Here is an 18,597-nt window from a genome sequence, read left to right as displayed (position 1 = left end):
ACATCTTGTTTCCTCTCCAAGCCTTTATTATTACACAGATATGGGGCCCGGCAGTGCTTACAAGTTACACCAAGTAGCCAAAGTACAGCATTTCAAAAAATCACATCGTTATTACATCGAAACAAGTCAGAAACGGCATTTAACGTTAAAACTCTGTTTTCACGCAGTAGTGACCTGTAACAACCACAAGACAAGCAGATGTTTCAAAAACCCCTAAACAACTGATTAGCCAGAGCCAAAAACAAACATTGCCCTAAACAGAATTTCTAAGGGTTGATATGAAAGAAATTTGGCTGGCTGATACTGATAGTGCTTTTTAAAAAGAAAAAACCTTTCCTCTTCCGCACATTGTGTAAGAAAGCCACCAGTATGTCAAGAGTTTGGTTAACAGGGATAACACCAAGTTCCTGCTGGTGATTGTGAACTGACAGATATACTTGTGTGGCCTTGGTGGGAAACACCCTGAAATTCAGGTACAGATTACCAGCCTCTGCTGGGAAGTTAAAATGATGGTTGTGAACAAAGAGAGACTTTGACCGCACCACAGAAGAAGGACCATATGGTCATACATTTCTGAAGTACATACAGTAAAATTAAATTCACATGAAAGTCCCTGAACTGTATTGATAACAAACTGAACCATTCCCCTGAGCTCAGCTTACTGTTAATGAACTCAACCTTTTTATTATTAGCTGAGTGTACTTTGGACCAAAACTTTTACAGAATAAAAACTCCCCATCTTTCCACAAGTCACTTTTTGCATAACAGCACTTAGATATGCTCACGTATTAGCATGGGTCATTTAATTTTCCTGTTCTTGTGCAACTGAGCAGTAAAAGTGAGCTGATGGCAATACCGAGATTGTGCTTTTCACTGCTTGAGTCCCAAATTGTGTTGGTCTCTCCACATCTATTACAATCTCTTTGATGAAGCAATAGAATTTCATTTAGGAGAAAACTACGAATAATACACAACAATTGAATATTATAGTTTTATTTTTTTTCCATCTTTTTCATATATTTTCATATAAAAAGTGTCAGTAACTGACATCAGTCAGAAGTTTGAGAAAAAAAAAACTCCACTTCCTCGCAAACTACTTCCAATTGTACCATTCTTTGAACATCAAAACACTCCTTCGCCTCCCCGTCGTCATCTGGATATCACTCCTGATATCATTCACCTGATACTCAGTCCACCCACAGAAGAATGCAGTACTTTACTGATTTTAGTAAAAAAAAAAAAAAATAGCTAAGGTTTTGTACCTCAGCTCAAAATGATAAAAAAAGCTGCTTTTGCACTGGTTAGACTTCCCCAGCAGGGAAATAAGCACAGCTACAACCTTTTGCGCTCGAAAGCTGTCGACCGCAGGCGGCCCTGTGAGGGCCTGCCGGGTCCCCAAACAAACAGTGGGAACACGGCAGCCCAGAAAGAGTCTCTGCTCACCAAAGAGCACTTATATGTTTAATAAAGAACAGAAGAGGTATTCATTTACTGGTAAAATTCACAATCCAAAGCTTTAAAAGTGTTAGGGCAACCAGGTAGCTGGGATAAGCGGAAGACATACGGTGTGGTTAGGGCAACCGAAAGCAAATCCCCCCTGGAAAACCTGGTTTCTAACTCGCTTTTTGTTTAGCTTTTTTTTTTTTTCCCCCCCATCACCAGAACAACAAAGACATCATAAACAAAAGACAGTTTTCTCACAATAACAGAGCTACAGCAGAAGCAAGAAGGCTATCCTTCAAAGTGCCTCGCTTTTTTTTTTTTTTTTTTTAACATGAAATTCAAAGATGTACTTTTCTCCATTTCTTTGAAACGCACACAAACATTCACACCTCATTCATTATGAACACGTAATCCGTTCACACACGTACAATCAAACTCAAAAAGGGCTCAGTGTTTGAGTTTTCTTTTCCAACGTCTCTGGTTTTCTCTCTGGTTTTCACACTCCTTGGATTAGCTTACATTGACGTTTGAGATTTGGGATGTGGGAATAGGACATGAAGGTGAGAGGGGTTAATGCAGTGGATTTCCAATGGACAGGGGCTTAAGTAAAGGGACTGGTGGGGAATTGGGTAAGGGGTGATTGGGGGAATCAATATGATCCCACTAAAATACAACATGGGAGCAGCAGCATCAGCACGTATGCAGACTGTGCTGGATAGTTCAGGCACACGTTTAAACAAAACAAAAAAAAAAAAAACACTGCCTACAGTCAACACGACCATCTCCAGTTACCACATCGACAACATCCACTTCTTGTGATACAAAATGAAATAAAGAGTTATTAAAGAAACTAAACAAATACAACAGTGATGAAGGAATCAAAGTGCAGACTGTTTCTGGCTGCACACCTTCTTTTTGGGGTATTTTCTCTGGGTTCTTGCTCTAACAAAATAAAGGTGAGCTTGGCAACAGACGTGTTGCACGCTGGAATACTGAAATGTAATCCTAGATGTACCCGGTGTTGCTTTGGCCCGCAGCACAGACCCTGTGCATGGCAGGAGTTTGCTCCGGACTGCCCTCTCTTGGTCAGTTCTGGCACTGCATGTGTATCCACTTGTAGATTGAGATGACTTTCCTTGATTTCCATTTGTTCTGATTCTCTTTTCCGCATCCAACCAACAAGCATCGTCACAACGGAGGACTTTTTCCCAAATTTTTGCTGAACCCCCCCCCCCCCCCCAATCCCCAATGATTTTTTTTTCTCCCATAATAAGCAACAACAATGACAGTCAAAGGACAACAATAAAAACGCCAAAAGCACTTCATGTCATGTAGCGGGTGATCGCTCTCAGAGCGTATAACAGTTCTGCTTGCATTCGTGCTTCCATAAGAAGCAGATTAACGTGGACCTGCAAAAGAAAATAAAACAAAAAAAGGTATTAAATCAGTGTAGGACCATGAAGCAAATTAAAATAACAACAACTAAGAGGTCAGAACAGGAAATTCAGGATTGAACCTCACCTTCTCGGAGTGCTGAAACTGCCTCCAAAAACTCTCATACATTCGTTTGGTGGTCTTCTCAGGGCTGCACACCATGGTCTTAATATAGATCTTAAAGCTGCGGTCAAGAAGTTGATTTATTTCCCCGTAATCGTAGTCGTCATACCTGAGGAAAACAGTGAACAGTGTCAGAAACAAGGACGTGGAGATGACCAAGCAGAATGGCATGCATTACAAAATACAGATTACATCACACCCAGTGACTGACCTAATGCCAAACATGCAGTGGATGTAGTTCCAGATGGCTCTGCGCAGCATACTGGTGTCCACGTCTTTATGCGTTGCCATGGTGTTATATGTCAGATTGTAGGCCATTTGAAACTTCTCGTCCAGCATCTGACCAACATCAGGATATAGTCTGTTGACCAGAGAGAAGCCATGGTCCTCCCAGCTGTAGTCCTGCAGGTCAAGGAAATAATAACTTGATTCATATCATCTCTCATAGCATCTTTTAACACCACATATTAGATTATTTCTGATCTCTACCTGCGCTCTGAATGTGGGCACATGCTCCCCTCTCCTGGAGAAGTCCTTGTAGCCATAACTGGGGTCCTCAAAGTGGCGGGAGATGTCTCTGGAGGGGAAACACTCCTCATCCTCAGCTGTGACCACCAGCATGCTCTCAGTCTTCTCCCTCTCAAAGCGAGTTGCCATCTCTTCCTGGCTGGCCTCCTCATCGTCACGGCACTCCTGCAGCTGCTTCATCCTCTCCATCAGCACCTCCACCTCACCACACATTTCCTACACACAAAAACACACAACCACATATAAGACGTTACGTTTTACACAGCCGGGATTTTACGAGGAATACAGCAGCTGCTAACTCATGGACCACTCACCTGGTTGCCGAGCATATCTTCATGGTGATTAGCATGGCTGTTGCCGTTTGCGATGTCACACACACAGTACTGGCTAAGGGAGGGGGGTCTGAACGTGTGTCCACCTTCACAGTGGATTTCCGGTGTGATGCCACAGCCGAAGGTGAAGGAGGCAAGGGAGTGATAGTGTGTGAGCAGGACGACGGCGTGGATCAGCTCTGCCAGGGACCAGCTGTGCTCCTCTGCCTTCAAAAGGCCCTGAAAATGAACAATGTTCTAATGCCTCAATCCAAACTAGCAATGTAGTTTTCCAGTCTTAATCCCCATCGCTATCCCTTGAATATGTCCAAATTAAACAGTTCTGCCACACTACACCCACCATCCATGATCTTAGCCTGCTGTTCACTTTTCAAAGCAACATCCACTCACCTCAATGTGTTCCTTGGTGAGAAGCCAAGGACGGTGTGCCAAGATTTTGTTGAGCTCTCCGAGTTGCTGCAGCTTCTGTGGGGCTTCATCCAAACCATTCAACCACTTTGGATCTCCCCCTACCTGGAGGAAGTCATTCACGTGTAGGTTGACCAAGTAGGAACACTGATGTCTCGCCGCCGCCTGCAAAATTGAGTGAAAAACACAAATATTTCAGTACCTGACATAAAATGTTCAATTGAGGATTCAGAGAGGCTGGTTATGGCTGTACCATGATGCCAATGTAGTGCCTGTAGTGCAAAGACAGGGGTCCATCCATCTGCAGCAGGTAGTGCTGTGTCCGGAGAAAGCTCTCCAAGTACTGAGGGTGAAAGCCCATCACCAGGGAGATGTTGTCGAGACGACCGAGGGCTGCAAATGCATCCTCAAATATCGACTGCGTCCTGGCGTCCACTTTACTGACTTGAAGAATCTGATTTTAAAGAATTAATTAACAATAAGTTAGATGACATTTATGTTTGTAAAAGAGCTTTAAAATCTTGGATGAGCTATAAATAGCCTCTTGCCTCTTTTTCTGGGATAAATCTGCTTGGTCCGTTACCTAGAGGTCTTGGGATCCTTACTCCCAAGTCCTGCAAGATAAATGAAATAGAAGAAAAATATTCTGTTTAAATGTCACAGGAAACAGAGGAAGCTACGAGCAAGATCTAACAGCAATCATCACTTCTCCTTTCTTCTGTCAGTCCATCTAATTTTGCTATTTTTACTGCAACACTGAAAATATCCAGGATTTTTTTTTTTTTTTTTTTTAAACACACCAGAAACTGAGAATATTTAAGGTTTGGGTTTTTGTTTGTGTAGAACCAACTTGCAGCTCTTGCTGATGCGAAAATATCAAACAAAAAACAAGCAGGATAAATGACAAATCCAAAATTACACAGCCGTCGTTTTGCCCTTCATGCAATATTAAAAGCCAGAAGAAACCTTTACATTGTCTCTATCATGTCCGGTAACTTTCCGCTGCTTGTCGAGACATGTCTAGCGGACACTGTCCCGCAGCGCACAATGAAGCAGCTGAAGCAGATTAATTCAAGTCCCATAAATGCACTTTATTCAGAGATGACACTGGGTTTAAAACGTGCTTTTAAATGCGTAATCTGGTTTAAAGCCAAAGTCGACACATACATTCATAAACCCAAGCAGGATTTTTTGCCCAATGACCAAAAAACTCTTCATATACGTAAACAAGCACGGACAAAAGACTGCACTGCAGCTTGTTTTCTTAAAAAGAAAAAAGGCCAGATATCGCTTCAAAACGTTTAAAACACAACTAAACAAAGCATTTAACGCCGTTTTAAACCCACATAGCAGGTTGGTAGAAGCATTGTGAAAATAAAGTATTTAGCTGCAGTGTTGTAAGCTTTTCCCTGCTCTTACCTTTTTGGTTAGCCGTTCACAATGGGTGCATATCTTGAATAAGTCTGTCACTGCGATAGAATTGTTTTCCACGTTTTCTGCCGGTGCGACTGCGTGCCTCATTTCGCGTCCTCGCTGCACCCAGCTTATTTTAGGGGTTTAAAAATTTTTAATTCTAATTTGAATGGCTCTTTCCTCCTCTCTTTGTTCCTAGAGGCACTGGGTAAAGTGCTAGGTAGTCAGCTGTTGCAGCTCCTCAGCAGAATACCGTCCTCTCTAGCTCATACATTCGGTAAATAAGTCACGGCGCGAGTGAGTGACGCACTCGCTAGCCAATCACATAGCGAAAACAGAATCCAGACGGCTAATAGCAGCGTTGGAAACGTGAGAGGCGGAGCTAAGCGTGAGGGAAAAATGGGGAAGGAGGAGGGGGAGAAAGGGGTCCTAAACGTGAGCGGGGGTGAGGGGGACGATCCCCCCTTTAAGAAAACATCACTTCTCTCTTTTGTTCCCCTTTGCCATTGATCATGATTAAATTTACTGTTCTGCACTACGCACTGTATGCTAACTAAAGCCTGCAATCGATTAAAGATGATTGATTTTGCTTCCTAATCACTCAAGTCAATACTTGCATCAAAACACAGGTTTTAAAAATATTTTTTCTAATGTTGGCAAGTGCAGCTACGAGGAAAAAATGTGTTATCTTTGTGCTTATCTATGTAAAGTGCACGAAAACAAGCAAGCAGCAGCAAGCAGCGCTATTGACTGAACTGGTGGAGCAGAAGTGTGTACATATGTGTGTGTGTGTGTGTGTGCGCGCAGGCTGCTGAAGGTGGGGGGAGGAGGAGGAGGAAGGAAGGGTAAACTGAGCCCTCAACTCTCCTTGGTGAGCAGCAGAAAAAGGTAGAGGTCCACTGAGCAAAGATCAGCATCAGTAGGGAGATGGAAAGCTGCAGGACCTGCTGCAACAACAGCCCTTCAGTTGGTGGTTTTCCACCGCAGCCTATCAGACCACAGATAATGGCATTTCTCCACCAATCAGACCATGCTGAAGGAGTGCTTTAAAACCAGGAGGAAGCAGAGATAAGAAAAGGCAGCTCTTATGTCTTTGTTTATCCCAGCCTGACAATAACACGTTCTTTAGAACTGTGTTTACTGGTTATAAAGTCAGTTATTACTCAGAACACTACAGTAAATTTAACATTACAGTATCCACATTGTTTCATTCAGATGAGTTTTTTTTCAGTAGAGAAGCTACATTTGCCTGAAATTCTTATAAGCAGTGTTGCTATGCCATCAACCACATTATTATTATTATGTGCACAAACATATGTGTGTCATGTTTGCGAGTGAGATTTCCAAATATTTCCCCGTGTAAATTAGAAAAAGAATTCTCTCTTCTGGCATTTCAGAGACTCAATTTATATGGAGAAAACTGCACAACTATGTAAAGTAGCACACTTTTGTAAAATAATGGCCTTGTCTTTAACACAGTTATTTCAGCATAAATGTCTGGATGGTCTTTGAAAACACAACAAGCAGACAAACAAGGAAAATCTTTAAAAGATGAGTTAAAGAGGAAGCCAAGAAAAGGCAAGTCTGCCACTGTCAGCTTGCCCAGCCAGTTTTCTAACGCCTGCTACTCCCCAGCACTGATAACTGGATAGCAGCATATTCAGCAGGTTCATTGTGTCCATCAAGCCAGGCCCTCTCCTGATGCCACAGGGTGGGGTGCAGGCCAGCAGTAAACATGTTCCCAGGGCTGGAGTCAGCACTCCCAGGTCTGATGGGAGCCCCATGGCTCAGCAAAGCTGCAGAAGAGGCTGGTCAGCGTTAGGGGCTGACAACAAACCAAACCTTTTCACATAAAAGTGCTTAGGCTTGGGGGTCCGGCCTCGCAGACTGGACCAAACACTATTGTCAGAGTGCATGCACTGACTAGGGTGCAGACTTAATATTGAGGGTGTCCTTCTTATGTGTCTAAGCTATCTGGAGAATACTGTACATCCTCCTAAGTAGTTTAGTTTCTGTTTTTGGTACTTATTACTAAACAAATGACTGTAAACAGGACACACAGAGTATGAGAATCAGAACACTCCAGTCCTTTTTATGCCATTCTGTGCTGGTGTGTCACCTAAAAGCTGCTTCAGAACATCTTGTAACATATACAAACCACACTGCAGGTGTCTCGGGGAAGTCGGAAGACCTACATCTTGAGGAGTCTCAGTCATTTCTTTGATGTCATCTACATTCAGTTTGAACAGCGGCTTTTGCTTTTAAGGCCAGCTACCGAAAGAAAATGAAGACCATATAAGATGAACCAATTTGCTGACAGGAGACAGCTGATGGACTGTCGCTGGGAATAAATCAGTGACTTCTCAGTAATGGGATGGCCATTAAATGAACATGCCACCCTGAAGATGTAACAGTGTATATATGTTTGTGTGTGTGTGTGTGTATAGTATGTGTGTGTATGGGATGGGAGATCAGATTTAGAGTAAAGACAACACTGGAAAGATTAGTTGAATGAACGGGAAGACTCCTGGAAACAACAGGCTTCATCTCAGATACTTATCTGCTGGAAGAAGGGCCTGAACAATGGAAACATTTCCACCAGTTTTAACAGCAATAAAATATTCCCATGAACTGTGCCAGGCAGGAAAATTATGCACAAAAAACTTTTAAAAAGGGATTTTATAAAATCATTGAAAGAAAAATCACAATATGGAACTGGCCTTAGTTGTGTTTAGCACCTTGTTTTACCACTAAAGCCTTACATCAGCTTATGATACCAACTCTTATAAAGCATTTGAGTTTGTTTTTCGTAACCTTGATAGTCTTCTCTGGTCACCTCTCTCTCAAACTACTTTTTAGCATTAGATATTATCCCATAATTGCCTTTTGCAGCCACAGAGGATGTTGCTGAGAGAAACGTTACATAGCTTGCTTCAAAAGGCTGACCAAGAGCCACAGAAGCTTCACAGGCACAGTATGTTGTATGTGGAGTTTCAGGTAATAATCAATGCAAGGAGAAAAAAGATTTTTAGAAAAAAGAGATTAATAGTGTAGGAGTGTATGAAGGCCTACTTACTCAGCTTAGGGATAGACAGTTAAAGTGGAGTATGAAGCAGAAACAAGTAGAATTAGAGTTTTTTGGACATACTTTGTTTCTAAAATCTTGTTGAGGAAACCCATTGTGCCCATTTTAAATCCACCATTTCTGTGTTTCATGAAGGTGAAAAACTTTCTACAGCAAAGTGTCAGCCACACAGTGAGTGAATGTTTCCACACTTAAAAAGACCACAAAGTGAAACTTTGACTCTTGACTGTTTGTAAAAGATCAATAAGTGATACTACTAGAGCAGAATTTGAGGTTAGGTGAAGACATTGTTATTTAATAGATTATTACTTCTCTTTATTAACACAAAGGAACTTCAATAAGATCTAAAATTTTGACAAGTTTCAAAGTACAGCAGCTACCTTTTTAATTATTCATGGAAACAGCTGGTTTTCCCTTTATGAGAGCACAAAAGAATTAAAAACAGCCTTAAACCAATAAAGACACGGATAAAAGTTAATAATAAAAAAAAGCTAGAGAGGAAGCAAAGCCAGGCGTAAACTCTGCACATATGTGCCTCGGAGCTGCGGCTGCTGTGTTTCTCATGCAGTTAGACGCAAGACAACCACAGAAACTGTGGGGACGTTCAACAAGTGGCAGAAGTCCACCAGACCAGTTCAAACCCGACCTATCAGTGCACAGAGAGGAAGCAGAAAACACTCAAACACTGACATAAGCCTAGCAACAGGCTTCCACCAATCGCAGGGTAGAACAACGGTTTCAGGAACCAATCTTCTCTGCTCTGTCTATCTGCCTCTCCTGTTTCACAAAAAAAAAAGAAAAGAAAAAGAAAAAGAAAACAGAAAAAAAGTTGTGCGGAGGTATGAAGTTCACCGAGCAGTCTTATTTGTTATGTTTCATACAATGTTGTTTAGTTTACTCGTGTGTTTGCAAAGTCATAATTTGTCTGAGTTCCCTGACAAAAAAAAAGAGACGAAAAAAAAAAGTCTTCTAACTTCACAGCAAACACCAAACCACATGTTTCAAATTAGCCTGGAGGCTCAAAACAGCGACTCTCATCTGTGAAAAACAACCAGAGAACTTTTTCCATGTAAACAGATTACTCTGTTGTAGCTGTAAAACAATGTAGAAAATCACTAGAGCTAAATGTCAGTTTCTGCACAGTTTTTTAAACATGTACATAGCTAAAGAGTAAAAAACCAAAGACTAAAAGGATATCCTTCATGCCACTCTTTAAACATAACTCTAGATTTGAGCTTGTTCAACTCACTGATTTAACAAAGCAGAGAGGAAGGTTAACCCTTACCTGCCCTGCAAGCTGCTACCTGCAAACTTTCGAGCAGCAACAAAGACATGGACCTGGTGTTGTTAAAACCTTATACCAGGTATGCCACAAAGTTAGATATGTGGATTGGTTTAATACAACCATAATTTTTATCTTGTGTAAAAACTCAAAGTTGGATCTGTGTGGAAATTAAAGCTGACTTCTGTCCCTCTTTAAGAAACTTTTGCTCCCTTTTCTTCTTCTTTTCTCCTTCTCCTGTTCTCTGATTTGTGTGTATTCTGGCCTGATATCTGAGTAGAGTGGGCTCGCCAAGTGCCGGCTTTCCTGAGAGGACAGGCGTGCCCCAAGACCAGCGAGTGGGTCCTGGACCTGCGCACACCAACATTGAGAGGAAGCTTTCCCTGGATTCAAGAAAAGCAGAGGAACAAAGCGAAAACAGAGCATAAAGGAAACAAGCAGCTGGATTGAGGGAAAAGAGGTATCTGGGATAAAAGATAACCTTTCTTTTATAACTTTAAACTGCTGCGCAGAAAGATGCATCTGTACAAATCCCATAATCTATATGCACTGTGGTCGACAATCCAGGGGAAAAGGCGTTGGCCTGCAACCCCTGTGTGCATGTGTGGAAGAGTGAGTTCCCGGGGATGTTATTCTAACAGGCAGAGGGCAGCTGTCACAATACAACAAGCTCCAAGAGAAAATATCTCATAGAAAAACAGAAAATACCAAACCCCTCTCCTGCTATCTTTAGCCTGATATGACACAGCTACCACTAATCAGTAGAAAACTCTTTAATTTGCTTTGCCTGAAATCTTTCCTCCATCTTTAGTAATCTTTCTATTTCTGTAATAACAACCACAGCTCTACTTTGATTACTCACAGTCTTGCAGGGTACTGCAGCACTGTGAGATCTGGTGCAAGCTTATCTCTACGACTTGTGTTATCCAAAAACATGAGGCTAACAAAGCTGAGCTTGTATTGGCATTAAGATTCTTAAAAACCCCAAAGAAAAAGAAAAAAAAAAGAAAAAGAAAGACAAACATCCCCCTGCGGTCTGATGCTGCTGTGTACCTCGTTGCAAGCGCAGCTGTTTTTTTCTCCTTTAGCTGACTGAGCAAAAAATGACTCATCTCACTGGGAATATAGCCAAAAACTTGTTTGGTCATCACCCTGTAATTCCTAATAGACATTGTAAACTGCTCAGAAAAAAGATCCAACCCTTCACCTGTTTCTGCGAGAAAACAGAAGTGAGGAGCAGCTGCCAAAAATGCCAAGAAGCAACATGTTCACAGGAGAAACTTGGAGCAGAGACAACTACAAGTCTGATATGAGCCACTAAATTAAGCAGAAATCTGTTGAGTTGCTGGGTCTAAAACATTTTATCATTTTAATGCTCCTTTTCACAGAAAGTCAATGCCCTCTTTTTATTTTACAGGACAACACCAGCAGGGCATCACAGAAGCTGCAAAAAACATAAAAATCTACTTCACTCTACATTCATGCTGGTTTCACTCCTGCGTCTTTCTTTTACCACTGTCCATTCTCTAAATCTATAACTTTCTAATGGATTATTTTGATTGTAAAGTTGAAGCGTTGGTGTGATGTTGCTGTGGCCTAACTGTTCCCCTATAACCCGTTTGGCTGTGTCATATTACTTCATTTATAGGTAAATAAATGGCTGGCAGAACCTTGTTGAAGTGCCCAGTGAGTGGCCCAATAATGTTTTAATGCTATGAAATGTCTGCTTGATTAAGTGGAATCTTGGTCTCTGTCCACTTCACTTGTTCCTAATTCAACATAACTATAATATTTTTTGGTGCTGATGCCTTGGTTGATAATGCACAGGGAAATAAAAGTAAAAATTCAAATGTCTAAATCTATTGTCTGATGGTGCAACACAAGTTTTGTTCATAAAATAGGGTATCTTTCCATTTATAAAAAGGTGAAGATAACACACACATCCCAGAAGAGTAATGCTGGGTGCTGGACCGAAAAGGTAATATCAGATAAATAAGTATGTCTGCACACCAGAAGCTTCTCCTTAAACATAACACACATTAAACTTTTTAAGGAGCAGCTCCTGGAGTGTGGACTATACTTATTTATTCAACTTTCCATTTATGGATGAATATGTACAAAGTCTTAGACACATTTAAATTTCCCAGCTATGGCTCCTATCCAGCTACTGTCATTGTTATCCAATATCTTCAGCTGGAGCTGCCTAATTAAGCCTGCATAATTTTTGTGATTTTAACAATATTTCCAGCTGGTTTCACTTTATGCGGGAATCCTGTAAAACGAGTCTTGCATATTTGCTTAATGGCTACATAATCGACATCCTTCATCAGTCGATAATCCACGCAGAGGAGTAATCACTCAGAGTAGAGACAGTAAACTGGAGTGGTACAAGTATACATAAGGAAACATGAATTGTGGGGCTTTTAGTGGAGAAACGGCAATGTTATCTTTGTAGGATGTTTGGCTGTGATTAAAGAAGCATAAAAATCCCATAAAGAGCATAAAGAGCAACTTTAATAAGTCTAATAGCACCAAGGATTTCCTTCCACATGGTCTATACAGTGCAGGTTAAAGTTAATATGAAAATGATTTTTTGTTGGATTGATATATTTTTAATCTTTTTTTTTTTTTTAAATATTACTTCTTCTACATTTTTTTAAGGACAAGCAGATTAATAAAAGCTCAACTACCCAGAACCATCGTTGAACCATTTATCAACAACTTTGAGTACAGCTGCATGTAAAAAGCTTCAAGATGTGGAGAGAAACTGAATATAAAACCTAGTCTGGTTGTTGAATTATGACTGATAATCCCATATTGTTCACGTTTATTCCTCTCGGATGTCCCACATTTGTGCACCACGGGTTTAACCTTCAACAGTAGTGCAGGAAATATACAGTCGAGCAAGCAAACACAAGAGAGGCGGGTTCAACATAAACAAACCCACTGCACATGCACATGCATGTTGTTCTCCTTAAACTATACCCAAGTTCCTCAAAGTTGAAATCATAAGCACATGACATGAGGTCATGAGTTTACTGTCTAAAACAACTACGGAAAAATGTTGAAAATGCTTACCAAGGCACATTTTCTTCCATACAGTTGTACATACAAACAGTCTTGACTTTTACAATAATGATGTAATATTAACTATTTAATGGTCTTAAAATATTACAGTCATTCACAGACGGCATTTACAGACCATTTTTGTATCTTTTGTGTTTGTATGATCTGTTTACAGGATATTAACACACAGCTGGAGGAAGAGAAGACATAAGTACAGACCATATCTGTGTTTGTGGGTTATTCCTTCTTTTTTTAAACTGTCTCTTAAAACACACTGGGTTAATCTGTAAGGTTTGTGAGCGTGTTGATTCTTGACGTTTACAAACTCTCCATGGACCTCGTAACCCTGACATAAGTGTGCTTGTATTGTGTGTGTATGTGTGTGTGTGGTCCTCCATCTCATGCCACAGGTAGTGTTGGACATATTTGCTCTGTGGTTAATCAGTTACAGGCCTGTGGGACCGAGGAAAGAACAACCCAACGGATAAATATCTTTCATGTTGTTCTCTGAACAGAATCTGAGTTTGTGTTAAATGTCTCACTAAGATTCACACGTCAGATATGAGTAAATAATGTGACTTGTGTAGCACACTGAGATGAGAAAAATGAGTCACTTTGTGAGAATCTGAAGAAAAAGATTTCTGTAAGAGTTTTAAAAGTTTTTGCTTTTTTCTTTAAAAAAAACAAAAACCTTTGATTACTTCTTTGCCATTTAGAGATAGTGTTGTCAACAAGTCAGAAGATAGCCTACTGGCTGCTGTTGTGTAGTAAATGGTCTTACGTAACCCCAAACAGGTAGACATCACTACCAGGAGGTCAGGAACAGCGCTGTCATACTTGATAAAAGTTAATTAGTCTGTAACTAAATGAGATGAAACAGTGCATGGTTTACACACTCAGATTAACTAATGCTGTGGCTGGCCTTAATATCCTCTTAGGGAGAATCACTCTTTAGTGTTGTGTTTAAAGATAAATCATCCTAAAACAAAAAAAATAAATAAAATAAATAAATAGGAAAAAGATTTGTCTCATTTAGATTCCATTAAATATATGTTATACCATTTTACAAAAAATATATTTACACTCAAATAAACATATTTACGACTATTAACAAAGGAGACTTTGACATTTTTTTATTTTACCACCGGAGCTTAATGTATAACTTTTATAAGTTCACACATGATTATGTCACAAAAGGTGAATGCTGGGGTTAAAGAGGGCATTCACAATGCAAGAAAATAAGGTGGAAAGAGTGAAAGCTGGACGGAGGGAAGGAGGGAGTGGATTATTTGACCAGTGCACTGAGAGAAAGCACCTCGTACCTTATCATGGATAAGTAAACATCACGCACCTTCTGGAGTGACATCATTGTCCCTGAAAATCAATAACCAGCCACTTCCTGTGCAGTGGGAAAAATCGATAACTCTGTACACTAGATTACCTATCTTTGCCCACTCACCTGAGAAGGTGCACACAAAAGCATACACAGGCGTTGCACACAACCTAAGCACCCACCCAATGTGCTGCAGAGCACATACGCATACATCATTAACAGAAACAAACCCACAGTTATAGTTTTCACCAAGGGGAGCTGGATGTGTGCAGCTCCAGTGCAGAGTCAGCCTATTATGGGATTAGTGGTGGCCACGGTGCAGGGCAGGCCTACTGTTGAAGTCTAAAGGGGATAATGGCTTTGCCAAATCAGATTTTTATCAGGTTTCCCACACAAACACATACACACACCTAAAAACCAGAGCAGCATGGCTCAGCCTCCATCGGCAAATCTCCCAGATCCCTCTGCTTTTTTACAGGAGCGTTTGTGAAACTCTCCTCTCACTGCTTGTTGTTTTGCTCAGCCTACACTTTGACATTATGCAATAAAGGCTAAGTTCGGAGTTAAAAGGCAATAAAAACTCAAAGGAAGAGAAAAACAATGTTTTAAATGACACTTAAACAGCTCCTTGTAAATTCATCACTCAGAAACGAATGTCTGGAATGTGGTCTGAGCTTTAAGCCCCACTGACAGTCAGTACTGTAGCTGGATGTGCTCACAAGATTCCTTCAGCTAAAGGGAAGGAAAAAAAATTACATTGCTCTCAGCTTGTTTTCCTCAATAAATGTCTGGGAGGAATAGTTCAGCGTCATGAGCATGGCTCTCAGATTTGCCCCTGTTGCCCTGCCAAGGCAAGCAGCAGAAGAGCAGGCAGGTAACTGACAGAACCGGAGGGGGCGGGGGGGTAATGAGTAACCTGCCACCATCACCTGTATTTGTGAAGAAAGAGTCAATGTTTTTGCAACAGCGATGGGAGAAAATAATTGACAAAAATAGAAATGGAAAGTGAGAAAAATCACACAAAATAAATACAGCCTGACAGAAATGTGCGATCGGAGGAGTTAAAACTGACTCATAGTCTCTAGAAACAGAAACATGAAAAGCAAATTAAGACGTCAGAACTTCCTGAGGTGACTAAGATAAAGATAAATGTGCTCAGAAGAATTTCCTACAAATCCTGAGCAGGTTTCATAATTACATCCAACACTGTATATTGCTCTTGTTGAATTGAAGATTATGTGTGGTTAGCCACAGCACATCTTTCAGCACTGGTTTTGAGTGGTATAACCAAACACCAACAACAAGCTAACACTGCATCACTACTTTGTGCACTCACCTGGGGCACAAATGTCCATCTGTCTCATGGCCTGCTGAGCTTCTAGATGCTGTACTATATCAGTAAAGATGCAATGACGAAAGTCTCATCAGCCTTTTCACTTCCAATCAATAACTTCTGACGTCTCCTACAAATAACAGTCAATCGCAGCCTGCAGCTAATAATCACTATTATACTGACACCTTTATTACTCAGTGTTGCAAAGTTTTAGATTGAGTCATGATACAATTTCCTGATATAGGCAATTAATCTGATCTTATGGGTAATAGGATTCTTTGTTTTCACGCCAAAAGATAGCTGAGAGGATTGATTCATCTCATATCATTACAAACCTGTCACAAAAAGGATGAGACACAGTAAAATATAAATAAAAACAGGACATAATGATTAAATTTTAAATGTAAATTAAATTAGTACAAAGGCTACTTAAATGTTAAACCTGACGATTACAGCTGGCTTTTTATGGTTTTATATGGTCTTTTTAAATTTGCTGCCAGTTGGATTTTTTTTTTTTTTTTTAAGTTGGTAAAGGAGCATTTTTATTGCTGCGCTGCATATTTTCTTTTGACTATACTCTTAAAGTGTATTGTCAAAACCGGCTGCTCTAACTTCTATAGTTTTTTTCTTCATTTTTTTTTCCTTTTCTTAACATTGATGAAAAAAAATCAGGAAGTTAAAGAAAGATGGTTGGAGAAAGGACTTCAGAAAAGACAACAGCTGCAACAAGAATCTAACCCAGTATGTATTCACATATCTCTTTGGAATTTTCTCCTTTCTTTCATAAGTTAGGTTTTAGTCTTTCTTCTGGTTAAAAAGCATTAATTGAAGCTCCTTTTCCTGAGCATTTACAGAATTCAGACAGATCTAATCGTGACTGCTGATCCATGTGGTTAATTTTTCTCAATTAGGAACCTTTTCAAGCAAAAAAAAAAAAAAACATGACTCAACTGGACCCTGTGTCTGAGAATGAGATTTAAAAGTCGTGTTCATTGGTTGGCATCAATGGTGCTAGAGCAAATATGCAAGTTCCCCAAGTCATGTGCATTACCACACCCCAATCCCAATATTGATGCTAGCTTTAGAAATTTGGGCCAAGTCAAATACAGCAAATAAGTAAAACTAAAGTTTTCATCAGAACACAGAACAGTTTTCATTTTGTTTCAGTCTATTTTACACGAGCACAGGCCCAAACTCTGTAGTGGCATTCTGGATTTTGTGTATATATGACTTTCGTTTGCATTCATTTAAGCTGCATTTGTGAAAAAAGCAACTAATTGTTTAACTTAACTAAAAAAAAATTTGTAGTTTTTTTTTTTTTTTAAGAGGCATTCCTGAGCCATGACTTGTGCCCATCACAATGCCAAAAGACAGGCAAAAATCTCACAGACAAAGAAACAATAAATCAATAATCAATGATAATTTATTTATGGAAGACGTCTGTTCTTCTGAGTTAAAACACTCACTCTGCCAGCCAGCTAAATGTTCACAATGTACTGTCATATTGCTGCAGTACACCCGACTTTGTCATCTAGCCCGAGATTCAATCATTAATGTTCTTGTAATTTTTATCCAGGTCGGCTGCAGTCAATCGGCTGCTACAGACAGGCTCCAGTCTAACTAAATAAATGATTTTTAAAAATCCATTTATTTGCTTTCTTGCTGAGTTGGCAAAAAAAGATATACAATGCTCTATATTTTGAAGTGTTCAAAGCCAGTTTCACACATCAGGCATTTTCTGCATTTGCTGTTCACATAAGAACATCGCAGCAGGAGGTGGAGATGTATTCGCACAACAAGAAATGTGAGGGGGGGAAATGTCTGTCTAGAGTAAAAAAAAAAAACAGTGAAAACTGTGGAAATCACTGAACTTTGTCCAGAATGGTAAATGAGGTTCTCTGATGATTTTTGTGGATGTATCCACAACAATGAGATGTCATCAGTGTTTTTACCTCCTTGTCTGACATGCGTGTTGGATGGATGGAAAATTAATGGATGTTAATTACAGAGTCATTCAACCAGAACATCTGTAGAACATTCAGGACTTCAGCTAATCTGTGAAAATGGCTTAACTTGGCATTAAAGATTGGAAGCAGGGGGAAACAACCAACACAGTTCTGTCCAAAAGTAAATGCAAAAGGTGCCTAAAAACATCTGTTATGCCCTAATGATGAAAAATATATGTTCATCTTGTTTATTTAATCACTGCTTTGGAAAGGTGACCTTGTCCAATAGCAACTGATAGTCTCCAGCCCAACTTGGACTTCAAACAGGACACAGACATTAAAAAATGGATAAAGGGATGTTTGTTTAATCTGTACAGACTCAAAACTTCAAAAATAATTTCCTTCGGTAAAAGCTAGGATGACTGGTTTATTGTGGATCCATTGCAGCTTCAGATTGAGAGTTTATTCGATTAAAACATTTCCCTTCGAAATAAACCCTGGATCCCATCATTGTATTAATGTGATCATAAACCAAAGCGAGGAGACAAAATCTATTATCTTTATGCACCAGAACTGAGTTTTGGCCTGTAGTCTGTAAATCTGACCCTTCGCTAACCCGCCTGTAAGGCAGAGTCAGCTCACATTGCACATAGAGACGTCCTGCTGGGTGAGGGTGCGTCCTCTACGGGGCTCCCACAGGAAAGCTTCACACAATACTTGGCTCTCCTTGAAGTGGACACACAAGCACACATGCACGCAAAGAGAAATTAACTGTTCAGAGGCTCCTAAGTGCACACATAGAGGCAGATGAAACCAAACTTCAACACTCACATACACACTCTCTGAGTCTCAAGCAGACAATGGACAGTGG

The 18,597-nt window shown here is 40.2% G+C and overlaps 1 protein-coding gene across 2 annotated transcripts in view; it reads right to left on the bottom strand.

Annotated features, from left to right (window-relative positions):
- Positions 1–5: 5 nt before the first annotated feature.
- The window catches only part of sesn1 (sestrin 1), a 61,917-nt gene continuing 43,325 nt past the window's right edge, over positions 6–18,597 (bottom strand). Inside the window, exons 1-9 of one of the 2 annotated variants that reach the window (XM_041975208.1) lie at positions 5,688–5,942; positions 4,817–4,882; positions 4,522–4,722; positions 4,251–4,433; positions 3,843–4,079; positions 3,490–3,744; positions 3,212–3,402; positions 2,965–3,109; positions 6–2,852 (exon numbers count right to left, since the gene is read on the bottom strand). In XM_041975208.1, the coding sequence (XP_041831142.1) occupies positions 2,766–2,852; positions 2,965–3,109; positions 3,212–3,402; positions 3,490–3,744; positions 3,843–4,079; positions 4,251–4,433; positions 4,522–4,722; positions 4,817–4,882; positions 5,688–5,789 (1,467 nt within the window). In that variant the 5' untranslated portion in view covers positions 5,790–5,942 and the 3' untranslated portion in view covers positions 6–2,765. Of the gene's footprint in view, positions 2,853–2,964; positions 3,110–3,211; positions 3,403–3,489; positions 3,745–3,842; positions 4,080–4,250; positions 4,434–4,521; positions 4,723–4,816; positions 4,883–5,687; positions 5,943–18,597 lie in introns of those variants that run through there. The other variant, XM_041975207.1, reaches the window with a different exon arrangement.

The sequence above is a fragment of the Melanotaenia boesemani genome, chromosome 22 (assembly GCF_017639745.1).
Source record: "Melanotaenia boesemani isolate fMelBoe1 chromosome 22, fMelBoe1.pri, whole genome shotgun sequence".
NCBI classification, from domain to species: Eukaryota; Metazoa; Chordata; class Actinopteri; order Atheriniformes; family Melanotaeniidae; genus Melanotaenia; species Melanotaenia boesemani.
This window is presented reverse-complemented; position numbering and strand designations above follow the sequence as displayed.